Source organism: Macaca fascicularis, chromosome 2 (assembly GCF_037993035.2).
Source record: "Macaca fascicularis isolate 582-1 chromosome 2, T2T-MFA8v1.1".
NCBI classification, from domain to species: domain Eukaryota; kingdom Metazoa; phylum Chordata; class Mammalia; order Primates; family Cercopithecidae; genus Macaca; species Macaca fascicularis.
The window spans coordinates 169494297-169511228 of NC_088376.1; the positions used below are offsets into that span (position 1 = coordinate 169494297).

The window sequence follows — 16932 nt, forward strand, 5'->3', positions numbered from 1 at the left end:
TTCCATAGATGCTCTTTTTTTTAGCATCAGGAATGCAATTTTAATAGCATGAACATTGGACCTCTAAATAATTTTACATTGAGATGGATATTCATAATGGCATTTGGTAAATGGGATGATTTTGATTTACAGTTGTATTCCTCTTTCAGTTAAATTCCTGGCTTTCACCTGAGTGCAAAGAATGTTTACTTATGTGATAGACCCTTAGTGTCATTGACTTTCTAAGATTTTAGATACTGGTTATTATGGACTGAGCCCAGAAAAAAAAAAAAAGATTCTAGATGTTTAGACAGCTAGAACTTTTACTTTATGTCCCTTAATTATATGTGAAATTATCTGCAGACTTTCAAAAGGGCTGTAGGGGAAAGATTGGAACTAGGGTATTGGGCAGATGCTTGAATTTTCACCAATTAAAGATAACTGCCTGTGTTTCCAACTTTTTCCTATCAGAATCACCTGGGGCACTTATTAAAATTCAGATCCCTCTCTTGAAGTTTCTAAAATTTTTCTGTACCTAAAAAACCAAAAACAAAAAAGAAAGAGAGAAACGAAGGGAGCGAGGGAGGAAGGGAGGGAGAAGGGAAGGGAAGGAGAGGGGAGGGTAAGGCAGGGGAGGGGAGGGAGAGGAGGGGAGATCACCCAAAGAGATTGTTGAAAATGCAAATTCCTGGGCCCTACCCGGACCTCTCATTTGTCATGTTTGGAATGAAGCCCCCAAATTTACATTTTTAAAGAACACATGCAATGCAAAGGTCTGAGGACTGTCTTCTAGTGTCACTGCCTTAGGGGAAGGTCCCTATGTAAGTTTTCAGGCAATCTTACAAGAGAGAAGTAGGAGGTAGGAAATTGAAGGAAAGATAATTTTAGAATTGAGGACAGAAGTTAGGGTAAGACCCAAGTGGAGGACTTTGAGTAACCAGCAGCTAGTAAGGACCGAAGGGACAATGAGCATGCATAGGAGAAAACAGAGAATCACCTCTTGGGGACCATCTATTGGCTGTAAGACTACCATCTTTGTGGGAGTGGAGCATTGGTAACCAAATAGGAAAGTGACTTTTGAGAGCAACTGCATTGATTTGCTTTCAAGTGGTGGGGAGAATTCAGGATCATCCTTTGTGGCACTAAAAATGTGCTTGCATGCCATAGGTTGTCAGCCTTTGCCTTACGTGGTGCTAATGGACACCTCGCAACTATAAACATTCATTGATTTTTCTCTTGTGTAGTAAGAAGAAAGCATAACCCATAGACCATCTTCTGGCAGAAGATGATACATTTGGATCAGAAACGGGAGGCATTGGAAGCCAGGAATCAAAAGTGAAGAAACTCTGCAAGCCCTTAGGTGAGAAGGTCACAGGGATTATTCATTTATTTATTTAATTACATGTCCCCCACCATCACCATATGGTTACCTATTGTGAGCTCATTGCTTTTAGGCTGATAGGTACTTCACAAATGGTAGGGAAAAAGTGGAATAGGAATAAACTGCTGGACATGGGTTTTGATGACACGTTTCTCCACAGGCTGCTTCAGTCAGTGCTTTCTGTCTTCCCCTTCCTGCATTCATGTCTGCTTATTTCCCAGGACCCTTCTTCCTCCCTAGGGCTAAAGTTAACCTGAAATATCTCACTAACATTTAAAGCTAACATTTATTAAATCCTTATTACTACTAGGCAACATGGTCTTGTGCTGTCCCTGCAAAATTTCATTCCCTGCTCAGAACAATCCAAAAATGTAATACTGTTACTATGATTCATGGTGTAGATGAAGCATCTGAGGTTCTGAGGGTTATGTAACTTGCCCAAGACCTGACAGCTAGGAAGTGGCAGAAACAGATTTTAAACTCCTCATGCTTTCTGACTTCAGACTTCATACTTGCTACTTTTTCTCTCTCTCGGAGAAAAAAATGGGAAACCACACTACTTGCACCTCCTCCAGTGTACCACAGCAGGTATCCCAACTTGGTAGACTCATTTTGAAAGGTTGCTGATATGGTTTGGCTGTGTCCCCATCCAAATCTCATCTTGAATTGTAGTTCCCATATTCCCATTTGTCATGGGAGGGGCCCAAGTGGGAGGTAATTGAATCATGGGGGCCGTTACCCTCATGCTGTTCTTGTGATAGTGAGTGAGTTCTCATGAGATGATGGTTTTATAAGGAGCTTTCCTCACTTTGCTCGCCACTTCTCCCTCCCTCCGCCATGTAAAGAAGGATATGTTTGCTTCCCCTTCCACCATGATTGTAAGTCTTCTGAGGCCTCCCCAGCCCTAAGGAACTATGAATCAGTGAAACCTCTTTCCTTTATAAATTACCTAGTCTTGAGCATTTCTTCATAGCAACGTGAGAATGGACTAACACAGTAAATTGGTACTGGGAGTGGGGCACTGCTATAAGGATATCTGAAAATGTGAAAGCAGCTTTGGAACTGGGTAACAGGTAGAGGTTGGAACAGTTTGGAGGGCTCAGAAGAAGACAGGAAAATGTGGGAAAGTTTGGAACTTCCTAGAGACTTGTTGAATGATTTTGACCAAAATGCTGATAGTGATGTGGACAATGAAGTCCAGGCTGAGGTGGTCTCAGATGGAGATTAGGAACTTCTTGGAGACTAGAGCAAAGGTGACTCTTGCTATGCTTTAGTGAAGAAATTGGAAGCATTCTGCCTTTCCCTAGAGCTGTGGAACTTTGAACTTGAGAGAGATAATTTAGGTTATCTGGTGGAAGAAATTTCTAAGCAGCAAAGTGTTCAAAAAGTGACAGAGCACCATGATTGTAAGTTTCCAGAGGCCTCTCCAGCACTGTGGAACTGTAACTCAGTTAACCCTCTTTCCTTTGTAAATTTCCCAGTCTCATGTATTTCTTTATGGCAGCAGGAGAACGGACGAATACAGTTGTCAGTCTCTGGGATATAAAAGCATCACAGCTTTCATTATGAAATTTTTGAAAGTCGGGGAAGAGAATGAAATCACCAAAATATCACTACCCTTACTTAACTATGATTAATATATTAATGTATTTGCTTTCCGGCCTTTTCCTATATATATGTATATTTTCCAATAGTGCATGTATTATTTAGTAGCCTGATAATTGAAATATATATAGAATTTTCATGCCCAGATTTTAATGACATTCAAATGATAATGTGAGACTTCTAGCAGTTTGAAGTAAAAGCCCAACAAATGAGTGAGTGAATGAATGCTTGCTTTCATGTATGGAATATTACATGTTTGTGTTCTTGTCATGTTTGGTTTTTTTGTGTTCAGAGTTGGGGACCGTTGTTTTAGTTTAAATTCTGTATAACACTTCACATGAACAAATAGCATACTCTCCCAACTCAAGTATGTTCTACCTATCTTTCCAGCTCTTGCTCAAATTCACATCCCCTTTAAGCTTTTCTTGATTTCCAAGCCTGCAGTGATATTTTTTCTACTCAAGTTTTCTCAAGTACTTTCTGGCTATACCTCACATTTGATATTCACCATTTTCCACATTTACTAATTATAGTACTTTTATCCTATTTTCTTATACTTTTATCTGCAACACCTAATCCAGTGCTTTTCAATGTCAGTTTTTTTTTAGCATTTTAATATTCAAATCAAATGGCTATTGATAAATTTTTATAAGATTCTAGAATGACTAAGCTTTCTGGTGTGTCTTTCTATCCTTTTGTAGGTTCCTATTACTGTAACCATGCCAGAAATGACAGAGAATGAGACGCCTACAAAAAAGCAGCACAGGTATGTATCCACAGCCCCAATGTAATATACTTTGGGCAGATAAGAAGCAGAATTAGTTCCTATTTTGCCACACAGGTAGTCCTTAGAGAACTTTTATTTAGATACCTAGGAAATTATTACTTTCCAAAAATATTTTTAGATAAATACAGATTTACTAAAAAAGGTATATGGTTAAAAATTTTCCATCCTGGCCGGGTGCAGTGGCTCACGCCTGTAATCCCAGCACTTTGGGAGGCCAAGGCTGGCGCATCACCTGAGGTCAGGAGTTCAAGACTAGCCTGGCTAACATGGTGAAAGCCTGTCTCTACTAAAAATACAAAAATTAGCTGGGTATGATGGCACGTACCTGTAGTTCCAGCTACTCGGGAGGCTGAGGCAGGAGAATTGCTTGAACCTGGGAGGCAGAGGTTGCAGTGAGCCAGAATCATGCCGCTGCACTCCAGCCTAGGTGACAGAGACTCCATCTCAAAAAAAAAAAGGAAAAAAAATTGTCTGTTCTTATTCTACTAGCAGTATAACAAGAATGACTGTCAGTAGTTAATATATTACCAAATCTATTTTAAATGTTTTGTTGCTAATGACATTTTCACTTGCCTATAGTATTAATTTTTATATATCCTAAGTTCATTTAGGCTCTAGTCAGTTTGAATAGACATTTTGTGACATTATAATCCATTAATGCTAATATGCATATCAGAACAATATTACTTCTGGTTCTTTGTATAACCTTTTTTTCTGAGTTTCTAGCACCTTTCGCAATGTTTCTGCTTAGAATTGCATGGCCAATGCTTCTACTAATATTAAAATCACGATTCTCTTTCCTTACAAATAGCTGTTAGAGAATGCTAATGTTTTGAGTAATTGTGTATAAAAGGGAAGGTCAATGCTTTTAGTAGATTGGATTTCAAGAAAATTTAAGAGTTTGGACAACCTAAGGTACATGAATACAAGATAGCTCAAATGCCACTTGTCTGTGCACGGGTGCTGTTGGCTGCAACATCTCCCTCCCTAGGGATTACAAAACTACTCTCTACTGTTGCTTGTGTCTCCTGTACACCCACACCCGTACTGGCCCAGGTGCAGGACAAACATCAGAAATCATCTACTTGGCACATCACTTCGTGAATTTACCAGCACCTAAGTTACATTTTGAAATAGTTAATTAAGCTTTTCAGTGATTGATTCATTTCCCAACCTATGACTTCTGGGTATGGAAGAATAGAGAGTTGTAGTTACCTCCAGAAATTGTGGTTTCTAAATTTATATTGAGGTTCTCTGCCATTAGATTTTCATACCATAATATATATTAAGGAAATGTTTCTTCAGATTGTTTCTTATTGCTGCAACAAATACAAATTCATAAAATTTATTTTTATGATTCTCAAAGTATAAAGTGGTAAAAATACTTTCCCATTATTTTCATGTTACCTTTTATCTGTACTTTTTGTTTCAGAAAGAAAAACCGGGAGACACACAATGCAGGTAGAAACAATTTAAATTTTACCTGTTAGCATTTTTTGCATTCAAAATGAAATCATACTGCAGTTGATTATAAGTTTTTATGTTATAAGCAAGGAATCATTATTCATTATGTTTTAGGAAACTGTTCCCTTACTGTTTTTAATTGACAAAATGCTCCCTGAGTCTCATGAAGATGGCTTGCTTATCATCTTCTGATTCATAGTCTGTTTAGATACTTTAAGAGATTACTGTATCCCTGGAGCTAGTGTTTTAAGTGATTTTACCTACCAAGGTAGTCCAGATGTTATTCTCCTAGATAGTATGGAGGGAATGTATCTTTGCAGCAATTCCTGAGGGGGCTGGCTGCCTAGAGGTATAGGTAAGAGATGAGCAGCAGGCTATAGATCCTTTAGGCCTTGCAATGTGAACAGTCTTAAATTAAGTTCTGGAGTCCTCAATTATGGGGAAAAGTATGGAAAATAAATATTGGATTTTATCTCAGATATTGAAATTATAGGCCAAAGCCAGATAAACATCTATAAAATTAATTGTGCATACATTTGGAATTTGGCACACTGTGTAGCATCTTATTTTCTATCACAGACTGCATTCAGGTCTAAAAAATATTATTTTAGAAGCTAATTTTTATTATTCTATAAATGATACCTTCCTTTGTCTAAGCAAAGGACCCTTGGGAAAATTTTATCTATGGAAAAGTATGTTGAACACTGGTGGGATATTGCTGTTTCTCAGAATGTGGAGTTTATTGCCTTTGAAACTCCATTTATCAGCAGGGGGTAAAAAGTCTTAATGTTGACTTTTTTTTTAACCTCCTTGCATTATAAAATCTACTCTTAGAAACCAACAACTACTATTATTAGAGAATTCAGAGGAAAGGTAAGCACAGTTTATTGCTTTAATTTTTTTGGCTGTATAAATTAATCTTTTTGACCATAAGAGCTAAGCCTTTTTTATTGGAGTCACCTGTCACATGGTGCCATAGATATGTGCTTATAGGCCGAGCATGGTGGCTCATGCCTGTAATCCCAGCACTTGCAGAGGTCAAGGCAGGTAGATCACCTGAAGTCAGGAGTTTGAGACCAGCCTGGCCAACATGGTGAAACCCCATTTCTACTAAAAATATAAAAAAATTAGCCGGGTGTGGTGGTGCATGCCTGTAATCCTAGCTACTCAGGAGGCTGAGGCAGGAGAATTGCTTGAATGTGGGAGCTGGAGGATGCCATAAGCTGAGATCATGCCATTGCATTCCAGGGGTGACAGAGTGAGGCTGTGTCTCAAAAAAAAAAAAAAAAAAAAAGCTGTTTACTATAACTTACTAAGAAAGACTAATTAGGTGTCATTGAAAAGGATGCTAGGCCAGGCGTGATGGCTTATGCCTGTAATTCCAACACTTTGGTAGACCAAAGCAGGAGGATATTTTGAGCCTAGGAGTTCAAAACCAGCCTGGGCAACATAGGGAGACCCCACCTCTACAAGTAATTAAAAAAATTAGCCAGGCATGGTAGTGCGTGCCTATGATTCCAGCTACTCTGGGGGCTGAGGTGGAAGGATTGCTTGAGCCTGGGAGGTCAAGGCTGCCGTGAGCTGTGATTGTGCCACTGCACTCCAGCCTGGGCAACAGAACAAGACCTTGTCGCAAAAAAAAGGGGGGGGAAGGGGGAAAGAAAGAAAAGAAGGATGCTCTTACTGCTAGATCATAAAGCAAAAAATATGTATATTTTGCAAGACAAGTCACACCCATGCTACTGAAAGATCATCTACTTAGAGGCACTGGAATCCTTTGTTAAAAAGGAATGTTTTAGAAAACTTTGTAATAGAAAATAGACAATACTAATGGTTCCACTTACAGTGTTTTATAGAAATTATTTGTATAATGTCTTCTGTCCTTTGACCTCTTTTAAATTTGTAACACATAAGCCTGGAACATCTCACAGTTGATTGAGAAGCTGTCAGTTGCTTTGTTTCTTTGATGGGAAAGATCCAACATAGCCAAAGTGGAGAGTCCAGATCCCAGATCCCATAGAGAAAACCAAACCAATGCCCTTTCTTATGTATTTTAAGTCATAACTAATAGCTGTTTCTGTTCCAAAAAGGCCCAGTAGTCATCCAAAAAGGTGTTTCAAGGTTCTTTAATCTGCCTAGAAAGGCCTTATTTGCCCATTTGCCATAAAGAGACAGCTTTCTAGTAACTTGTTTGTTAGTGGATTCTTTAAATTTGATTATCATTAAAATCTCTAGTAATTACTTGAACTATAATAGAATGATGACCTAATAGTAATGAAATATTAGCAATTCCTATTTGTTTGTAATTTGAATGTAATTATTATCAATGATGGTCTTTAAAATTTTAAGGTCTGGTACAGTGGCTCACGCCTGTAATCCCAGCACTTTGGGAGGCTGAGGTGGGCCGATAGCTTGAGCGCAGGAGTTTGAGACCATCCTACGCAACATGGCAAGACCCTCTCCCTACTAAAAATACAAAAAAAAAATAGTTGGGCATGGTGTTGCATGCCTGTGGTCCCAGCTATTCACGAGGCTTGAGCCCAGGGAAGGGGCTGAGGGCAGGAGGTTGCAGTGAGCTGAGATCACACTACTGCACTCCACCCTGGGTGACAGAGTGAGACCCTGTGTCAAAGAAAAAACAAAATGCTAATAAAAGTATTACTTATGTAGATTTCTATAAAACTAGACTTTAAAAATGACATCTTAGACATTTTACTTATTACAGTTATTTATAGTGATAATGTTTAATAAGCCCTTCCCCTTCACCTCCCCCTCCACCCCCCCCCTTTTTTTTTTTTTTTTTCTGAGACGGAGTCTCGCTGTGTCTCCCAGGCTGGAGTGCAGTGGCGTGATCTCGGCTCACTGCAAGCTCCGCCTCCCGGGTTCATGCCATTCTCCCGCCTCAGCCTCCCGAGTAGCTGAGACTACAGGCGCCCGCCACCACGCCCAGCTAGTTTTTTGTATTTTTAGTAGAGACGGGGTTTCACCATGTTAGCCAGGATAGTCTCGATCTCCTGACCTCGTGATCCACCCGCCTCGGCCTCCCAAAGTGCTGGGATTACAGGCTTGAGCCACCGCGCCCGGCCCACCCCCCCTTTTTTTTTTCCCAGGAGGAGTCTCGTTCTGTTGCCCAGGCTGGAGAACAGCAGCATGATCTCGGCTCACTGCAGCCTCCATCTCCTGGGTTTCAAGAAATTCTCTTGCCTCAGCCTCCCAAGTAGCTGGGACTACAGGCATGTGCCACCATGCCCAACTTATTTTTGTATTTTTAGTAGAGATGGGTTTTGCCATGTTGGCCAGGCTGGTCTTGAACTCCTGACCTCAGGTGATCCACCCGCCTTGGCCTCCCAAAGTGCTGGGTTTGCAGCTGTGAGCCATCATGCCTGGCTAAGATAAGCATTTCTTAGTGATTTCTTTACCTAAAACTTCTTTACCTTGGTTGAATGAAGGCACTTTGACTAAGTAGTGTAAGGTTTGATAAACGAATTTTCTCCCATCTAGTGGAGAGGCATAGAAAGAAGAAAATCAATGCTGGGATAAACAGAATAGGAGAGCTGATCCCATGTTCTCCTGCCCTGAAGCAGGTAAGAAGTCTACTCATATCCTCATTCAATGCGTATGAACAGACAATTCCCTAAGTTGTTTTGGTGCTTAGAATGATTACTTTTGTTCCTTTCTGTTTCTATGTATGGTTCTTTTGAAGTTAATAATTGCCTTGTTTTAATTCTTCCCATGCTTCCAACAGTCTTTTAGTACAGTTTCTTCATGGTCAAATGTACCATATAATTTCTGGACTCTTCAGTTTTCTCTTGATTACTAAGTTAATCACATGACTATGCTTATGTGTATGCCACTCTATTTGCCAGGCATTTTTTCGTTTTGTTTTCCTGCCAATGCATGTTCCTACTCCTTTTAAATTCTTACTTAGAATCTTCCAAGGATCTTTTAAAAAATCTATTCTCCATGCCCTCTTAACCCCCAGTAGTATTTAAAATCTCAGCTTAAAGTATGACAGTGTCCTCTAATGAAGGTACCTTTTTGTTCCTTCTAATGATGAGGATAAAGCATGCTCCACTGAAAACAAAACAAAACAAAAAATTGAAACAATATGAAAGGCATGAAAAGGTTTAAAAAATAAGGTGATATCTTACTCCCAAGCAATAATCACTATTATAATGTTGTAATTAAATGAAAATATGCAAAAACTTAATAAGACACATAGCAAACGGCACTAAAAAGCTTAAAACAACAAACATTAATCTCCTACCTGCTTCCTAACCCCAACACAGCTCCTCAGAGGCAAATATTCTCAACTGTTTCTTCTGCTTTTTTTTTCCTTGTTATATTTCTAAATAACATACTTTTGTTGCTGTACCTGAATTTTTCAATTTTAGATATTATCTATTGACTCGTTGTTATGTTTTTCCCCTGACTTCTTCTTCTTCAGTCCTCCCATTATAATTCTATGACTTTTGGTTAAATCGGTATTCAGTTTTTATGTTTTTAAAAGAGTGAATATTTTTCATGGCTGAGCCAAGGAGTGTACTATTATTATATTTCATTTGTTGCTTTTGTCTTTGGGGGGAGTAAATAATTACTTCATAGTTTTCCATTTGCTTAATTTTTCATGTGCTTATCTTTAATTCTTCTGACACTTCCAACCATCTCTTAGCAGAGTTTTCTACAAGGTTGAGTGTACTACATAGTTTTCATTTGCCATTTTCTTTCTTCAAGACTTTACTTCTGGAACCCTCTGTTCTCCTTTTTCATTCTCAACCAGTTGGCCTCTTCCAGCTCTTCTGTTTTTAATTGCAGCTCTTATATTTTTAATTTTCAAGAGTCTTTTTTTCTTATTCTCTGTTCCTTTTCCTACCATATGTTTGTGGATACAATATCTTCTCACCTCTGAATAGTATATGCAGGTGTTTTCCTGAAGTTTTTTTCAGTTTATGTTTATTTCCTCTGATTTCCTTTTTTCCCCTTTTTGTCTCTTCTTTTTTTGGGGAGGTTTTCCTTAAATGTTTAGTGACTTGAAGCTGTTTTTTTCTTTCTTGGGAATGAGGCATTAAAAAGCTGATTGAATAGATTTATCTTTTGGTGGCCCTAGGTGTTGCATGATTAGAAGCTATGCTAGTTTTGTTGTTCTTGTTGTGGAACTAAAGCATATCAGTATTTGTAGTTTTTTTCTTTTGTGGGATAACTATTAAGTTTTTTATTTTCTCAGAGAAGAACCCATCAGTCTCCTGCCTGGGAGTGGGACTGGTAGCAAGAGGAGTATAAGCCTGGTTGCTCTTAGTCTGGGAGCTGGATGGGGGTTGGAGGGCTAGAGAGTCTTGTGCTGTAGTAGGCAGAGTTTTACTCCACCCCCCCGTTTCACTTAGGACCCTCGTCTTGTCCACGTTTGAGCCAAGTATCCCTGAGGCTGAAATTCTCTGGTTCAAATTTCACAGAAAATAAACTTGTCTCTTGCGGTTTGGGCAGGAAGGGAAAGTCACCCAGCTGTGTAGAATATGTGCGTGGGGGCAGGGTAGGGGGTGGTTCTTATTACTGCTTTATTAGGAGTCTTTCAGCCAGTTCCCCTCTATTTTAACCCCCAGCTCGCCCCACCTTCTGTAGAGGCTGGTGGTTCTCAGTGTTGAGCCTTCCCAGGATGTCAAAGGAGCAAATCAGCTTGCTTCTCTATGTTGTCTCCCTTGGAAAGGACTTACTCTTCATTTCCTTTCATTCTTCCCTGTAGGATGGACTTAGACTTCCATATATGGTTTTTAAAATTTTTTTATTTTTATTTATTTATTTTTTTTAGACGGAGTCTCATTCTATCGCCTAGGCTGGAATTCAGTGGCATGATCTTGGCTCACTGCAACCTCCACCTCCCAGGTTCAAGTGATTCTCTTGCCTCAGCCTCCTGAATAGCTGGGATTACAGGTGCATGCCACCACGCCAGGCTAATTTTTGTATTTTTAGTAGAGATGGGGTTTTGCCATGTTGGTCAGGCTGGTCTCGAACTCCTGACCTCAAGTGATCCGTCCACCTCAGCCTCCCAAAGTGCTGGGATTATAGCGCCCAGCTCCATATATGTATTTTTCAGCCTTTTTAAAATTTGTTCTTTCTGTTTCCTTAACACAATGGCACACACTACGCCTTCTAATTTGTTTTTCTTTCTCCACGTCTCAATGGAAGGTAGCTACTCAGTAAACATAGATGTTTGCCCAGGAAAATCTTACTTTCCTGCTCTTGGCTTTCATCCCTGCGAGTTTCTCTGAAGAAAGGAAACCATAACCATTTTACTCTACCCCCCTAGAATGTGCAAAGGAAGTCAGTATTTGGCTATGAGAAGTAGAGCCGACTAAGATTTTCTTCACAGGCTTTGGCCCTGTCTGCAGTAGTGGGGCAGGTGGCTGGGAATTACCAGGTTCTGCCTTTGTTCAGATTATTGTTTTTAAAAAGAACAATATTATTTTTCTCTTAGTAGTAAATAATTTTCTGGGTTTATGTATTGGGTCTCTGTTGGGACTCAGTGCAAAGAACTCAGAATTATAAATTGCTAAACAAAGGACTAAATCACAGTGATTCCTACATGAAAACAGTTATTTACAAAGTACTAGAGATAGCTAATAATATATATCCTGGAGTAGAGGTTAAATATTCATTGCAACATTCTTGATAGCTGAAGGAGAAAAATCAGAAATGACAAGATATCTTAAATGTTTATCAACAATAGACTGGTAAATAAAATAAATACAGTCATTAGAAACAATAAATAGGCTGGGTGCGGTGACTCACACCTGTAATCCCAGCACTTTGGAAAGCTGAGGCGGGTGGATCACGAGATCAGGAGATCGAGACCATCTTGGCTAACATGGTGAAACCCCATCTCTACTAAAAACAAACAAACAAAAAATTAGCCGGGCGTGGTGGTGGGCGCTTGTAGCTACTCGGGGAGGCTGAGGCAGGAGAATGGCATGAACCTGGGAGGCGGGGTTGCAGTGAGCCGAGATTGCGCCACTGCACTCTAACATGGGCGACAAAACGAGACTCCGTCTCAAAAAAAAAAAAAAAAAAAGAAAGAAAAAAAAGAGTAAGTAGGGGCAGGGCGTGGTGGCTCACACTTGTAACTCCTGAGGTCAGGAGTTCGAGACCAGCCTGGCCAACATGGTGAAACCCTGTCTCTATCAAAAAAAAAAAAAAAAAAAAAGCCATTCGTGATGGCATGTGCCTGTAGTCCCAGCTACTTGAGAGGCTGAGGCAGGAGAATTACTTGAGCCCGAGAGGCAGAGGTTGCAGTGAGCTGAGATTGCGCCACTGCACTCCAGCCTCGGCCACAGAATAAGACTCTGTCTCAAAAAAAAAAAAAAAAAAGAAGAAGGGTATCTAGATGCTATATGGAAGTATTGCATATATAGATATAGATATCGATATGTGTATCATCTTTTTGAGATGGAGTTTTGCTACTGTTGCCAAGGCTGGAGGGCAGTGGCGCAATCTTGGCTCATCACAACCTCCTTTTCCTGGGTTCAAGTGATTCTCCTGACTCAGCCTCCCGAGTAGCTGGGATTACAGGCATGTGCCACCACGCCCGGCTAATTTTGTATTTTTAGTAGAGACGGGGTTTCTCCATGTTGGTCAGGCTGGTCTCAAACTACTGACCTCAGGTGATCTGCCCACCTCAGCCTCCCAAAGTGCTGGGATTACAGGCGTGAGCCACTGTACCTGGCCACCAAGATATATTTTTAAATGTAAAGAAATACAAAATCCTTTTGTTTTTGTTTTTTTTTGTTTTTTTTTTCTTTTGAGACAGAATCTCACTCTGTCACCCAGGCTGGAGTGCAGTGGCAGGATCTCACTTCACTGCAACCTCCGCCTCCTGGGTTCAAGCAATTCTCGTGTCTCAGCCTACTGAGTAGCTGGGATTACAGATGTGCACCGCCATGCCTGGCTAACTTTTTTGTAATTTTGATAGAGATGGGATTTTGCCATTTTGGCCAGGCTGGTCTCAAATTCCTGACCTCAAGTGTCTGCCCGCCTCAGCCTCCCAAAGTGCTGGGATTATAGGCGTGAGCCACCACGCCTGGCCTTGTCTGGATTTTTAAAAGAGAGATATATAGGCATATGTTGGACATGAGTATAAAGGAATACTTTAACATAACATACAATCTTTTTGAAAAAGCTTAGGAATACAATGTACTGGAAGCACAACACCAAAACTCAATCAAGTAACATTTCTTTCTTGACCTATTATTTAGAATAATTTGTAGTTGTGGTTAAACAGAGTAAAGAATAACATTAAAATCCAAAACCTTTGCACAGTCTTGAAGGCCTTCTCTGGCCTCTTCTACCACTCTTCCCATATGTACTCCACTGTATCTCCGCTCACCTCCTTACCATTCCTCCAACGTGCCAAGCCTAGCTTGGCTGAGGGCCCCTGCCCTTCTGATCCTGCTGTCTGGACTCCCTTTTCCCATATATCTGCAGGGCCTGCTTCCTTTCACTTCCTTCCAGTTTTTGCTCAGGTATCACCTTATTCAGGGCCCTTCCCCAACCTCCATATACAACAAATGTTCTCAGTGTCTTAGTTCAGGCTGCTACAACAAAAATGCCATAGACGGGGTAACTTAATTTCCCACAGTTCTGGAAGCTGGGAATTCCAAGATCAAGTGTCAGCCAATTCACTTCCTGGTGATGACCCACTTCCTAGTTATGTCCTCAAGTGGCAGACAGAGAGAGATCATCTCTGTCTCTTCTTATAAGGCACTAATCCTATCATGGGGGCTCCACCTTCATGACCTAATTACCTCTGAAATACCATCACACTGGGGATAAGGGTTTAGACATATGAATTTTAGGGGGCACAAACATTCAGTCCATTGCAGAGAGCAACCTCCACCATCACTCTGGCTCCCCCTTACCCTGCTTTATATTTCTTCGTAGCATTCCTGTGTGTGTGTGTGTGTGTGTGTGCGCGCGTGTGTGTATACTTCAAGGACAGAGACTTTGTTTGTTATACTAGTATATCCCTAGTGCCTAAAACAGAGCCTGCCACACATTAGATGCCCAATGACCATTTAATAAATGAAAAATATACAGTAAAAGCTTTTGAATATAGTGCCTATTTTAAATTTTGAGAAGATATGTATCATATATATGTGATAAAGACAAAGCTTAGAGTTTCATCTGGCAAGTTCTTACCCTTTAGTGAAACTTGTAAACTTTTAAAATTTTCTTGGGCAGAGCAAGAATATGATCCTGGACCAAGCCTTTAAATATATAACAGAATTGAAAAGGCAAAATGATGAACTCTTGCTTAATGGAGGAAACAATGAACAAGGTAAAGATTTAAAAGTTCTTACTTTTTGTTATTTTAAAAAATGTTTAGGTGTTTGTGTCACAGTGAAATTTATATTATGATACAGAAAGCTTTTTGGCCCCAAAACATGAAGACCCTGCATTCAGTGGGTCTGGAAGAATAGTGTTACCAATACATTCATTTCAGTCTAACTCTTTCTCCTCCTCTGTGAGCACCACTTATCTTGCAGGCATACATAGTTTTGACTTTGAACTCTTCTGTGTATTTCCTGTTTGCCTAACTCATGATACTGGTAATGCTAAATCTCCTTTATTCCAATTGGACATTGCAGTTAGGGCAATCCCATAAGAAGATGTAAGGGGGGAGTTCTGCTCAGTGAAACTTAAAAACAAGATTAGGATATTCTTGTGCCAAGACTTAACTATGCATTAACAAAAAAGGCCAAAACATTCATTTTGTTTATACTACTTGTGTGCATCAAACTGCCTGATCATTTAATGATATTTGATTTTTAGATAAAGGTGACTTTTTAATGCCATCAAATGAGTTCTCCTTTTCCATTAGCATTGGAGAGAAAGTTTCCTTATAGCAGTGGAAAAAAAATATTCCAGGCAAGTGTAAAGCTCAGGGTAGGCCAGTTTGAAATTGTCTTTTATTTATGCCCCTGCCAAGTGCAGGGAGAGAATTTCCTGTGACAACTCAGTAGGCCACCTTAAAAGGAGAGAAAAAAGGGCAGAATTGCCTGAGGTAAGGCCAGTGCTGGGTTGTGTTTGTTGTAATGGATGGGAAAGATATTGGAAAGCATACCTAGGAGGTCAGCATTCAGAATTCTCCTTGTTTACTTTTAGTTAAATATTAGCAGCTTCCCCACTCACCTGGTTTAGCTGGTGTTTATGGCCCAGGTCCTTTTGTGATGCCATCAGATAGATAAATAATCCATGTTTAGTGACCATTTGAGGCACCCCGCAGAAGGGTATGTAAGACAGAATGATGAGTAGACTTTCCTAATGAAGGCTCCTTTGATTTCAAAGCACAGAGGCTGAGGCAATCAAGTTACCTTAGGAAAAAGGGAAATTGTTGAAAAATGTAAGTTGCATGGGACTCAGAAAAAGCTGACCAGACAGGCTAGGGGTTAGGGGTGGGATCTAAGGCAGCCTACATCTGTGTTTGTTATTTCTGTCATGATCATTATTTCTCTGATTCTTTTTCTGTGCGTCTGTTGTATCCTCTTTTTTCTCTGAGTGGCTTCTTCCTCATGCTCACTGTGCACATATCTAGTGGCCAAAGCAATGGCCTTAGACTCAGGCCCTCCTAGGTTTGCATCTCAGCTTCATTTACTCACTCAGTATCCTTTGGCCAGTTACTTAACCTCTCTAAGTCCCAGTAACTGCTCTGAGCCTGTTTCTCACATCTAAAAGTGGTGATAATAAAATATAAGTAGCTATCTCATGGTTCTTGTGAGGATTAAGAGAGATAATACAAGAACTTAAGATTAAAGCCTAGCATATAGTAATTGCTTGATAAATGTTAGCTGTTATGGTTGTCATTGTTGTTAAATAATGAATGAAATGTGCCAGGTAGTAAAGGTACAGTGAGTGAGAACCGTGATTATTATTTGGTCCATAATGATTGTTCTTTAATTTCTACTGTCCGTGGACACTGGTATCTTTCTTTTGTCTCTTAGTTTTAAACTAAGAAAAATGATCTGCTAGTTTCAGCTTGTCTTTGTTGGAATGGAGCTTTTCATTTCAGGCTCCCTCACAGGGTGTTAGCCTGGAGAATAGGCTGCTTTGGAAAAGGAATGAGAATACTCTCCACTGTTTCAAGGCAGCTGGGGATGTGTGGGGTCACAGAGCATATACCAGCAGCTAAGTCTGCCCCATTGGTGGTACTCATAGATGAAGCCATCTACCTTAGAAAGGAGGGCTGTGACAATGTCCTCACTGCTCAGTAGCATACCTGCATTGTCCCTACCAAGCAAGGTGCAGGTTCCATTGTCGATGCTTTCTTTGGTGCACTTTGGTGCCACTTTACTTCTTACGTGCTCTATTCCTTTTTGTCTCCATTGTTTCAAAGGGTAAAATAGAAACTAAAGCCATTTATAAAAGAGACTGTCATCTGGGCATGGTGGCTTATGCCTGTAATCCCAGCACTTTGGGAGGCCAAGATGGGCAGATCACTTGAGATCAGGAGTTCAAGACCAGCCTGGCCAACATGGCGAAACCCTGAATCTACTAAAAATATGAAAATTAGCTGAGAGTGTTGGTGTGCACCTGTAATCCCAGCTACTTGGGAGGTTGAGGCAGAAGAATTGCTTGAACCTGGGAGGTGGAGGTTGCAGTGAGCCGAGATTGCACCACTGTACTCCAGCCTAGGTCAGAGAGCAAGACTCTGTCTCAAAAAAATAAAAAA

General features: G+C 40.2%; 1 protein-coding gene across 2 annotated transcripts in view; it reads left to right on the plus strand.

Moving 5' to 3' along the window:
* Positions 1-16932, plus strand: part of USF3 (upstream transcription factor family member 3) — a 43661-nt gene that overhangs the window by 17814 nt on the left and 8915 nt on the right. Inside the window, exons 2-6 of one of the 2 annotated variants that reach the window (XM_005548122.5) lie at positions 1224-1339; positions 3667-3731; positions 5185-5213; positions 8718-8800; positions 14445-14541. In XM_005548122.5, coding sequence (XP_005548179.3) covers positions 3685-3731; positions 5185-5213; positions 8718-8800; positions 14445-14541 — 256 coding nt within the window. In that variant the 5' untranslated portion in view covers positions 1224-1339; positions 3667-3684. The remainder of the gene's footprint in view (positions 1-1223; positions 1340-3666; positions 3732-5184; positions 5214-8717; positions 8801-14444; positions 14542-16932) is intronic. The other variant, XM_015446406.4, reaches the window with a different exon arrangement.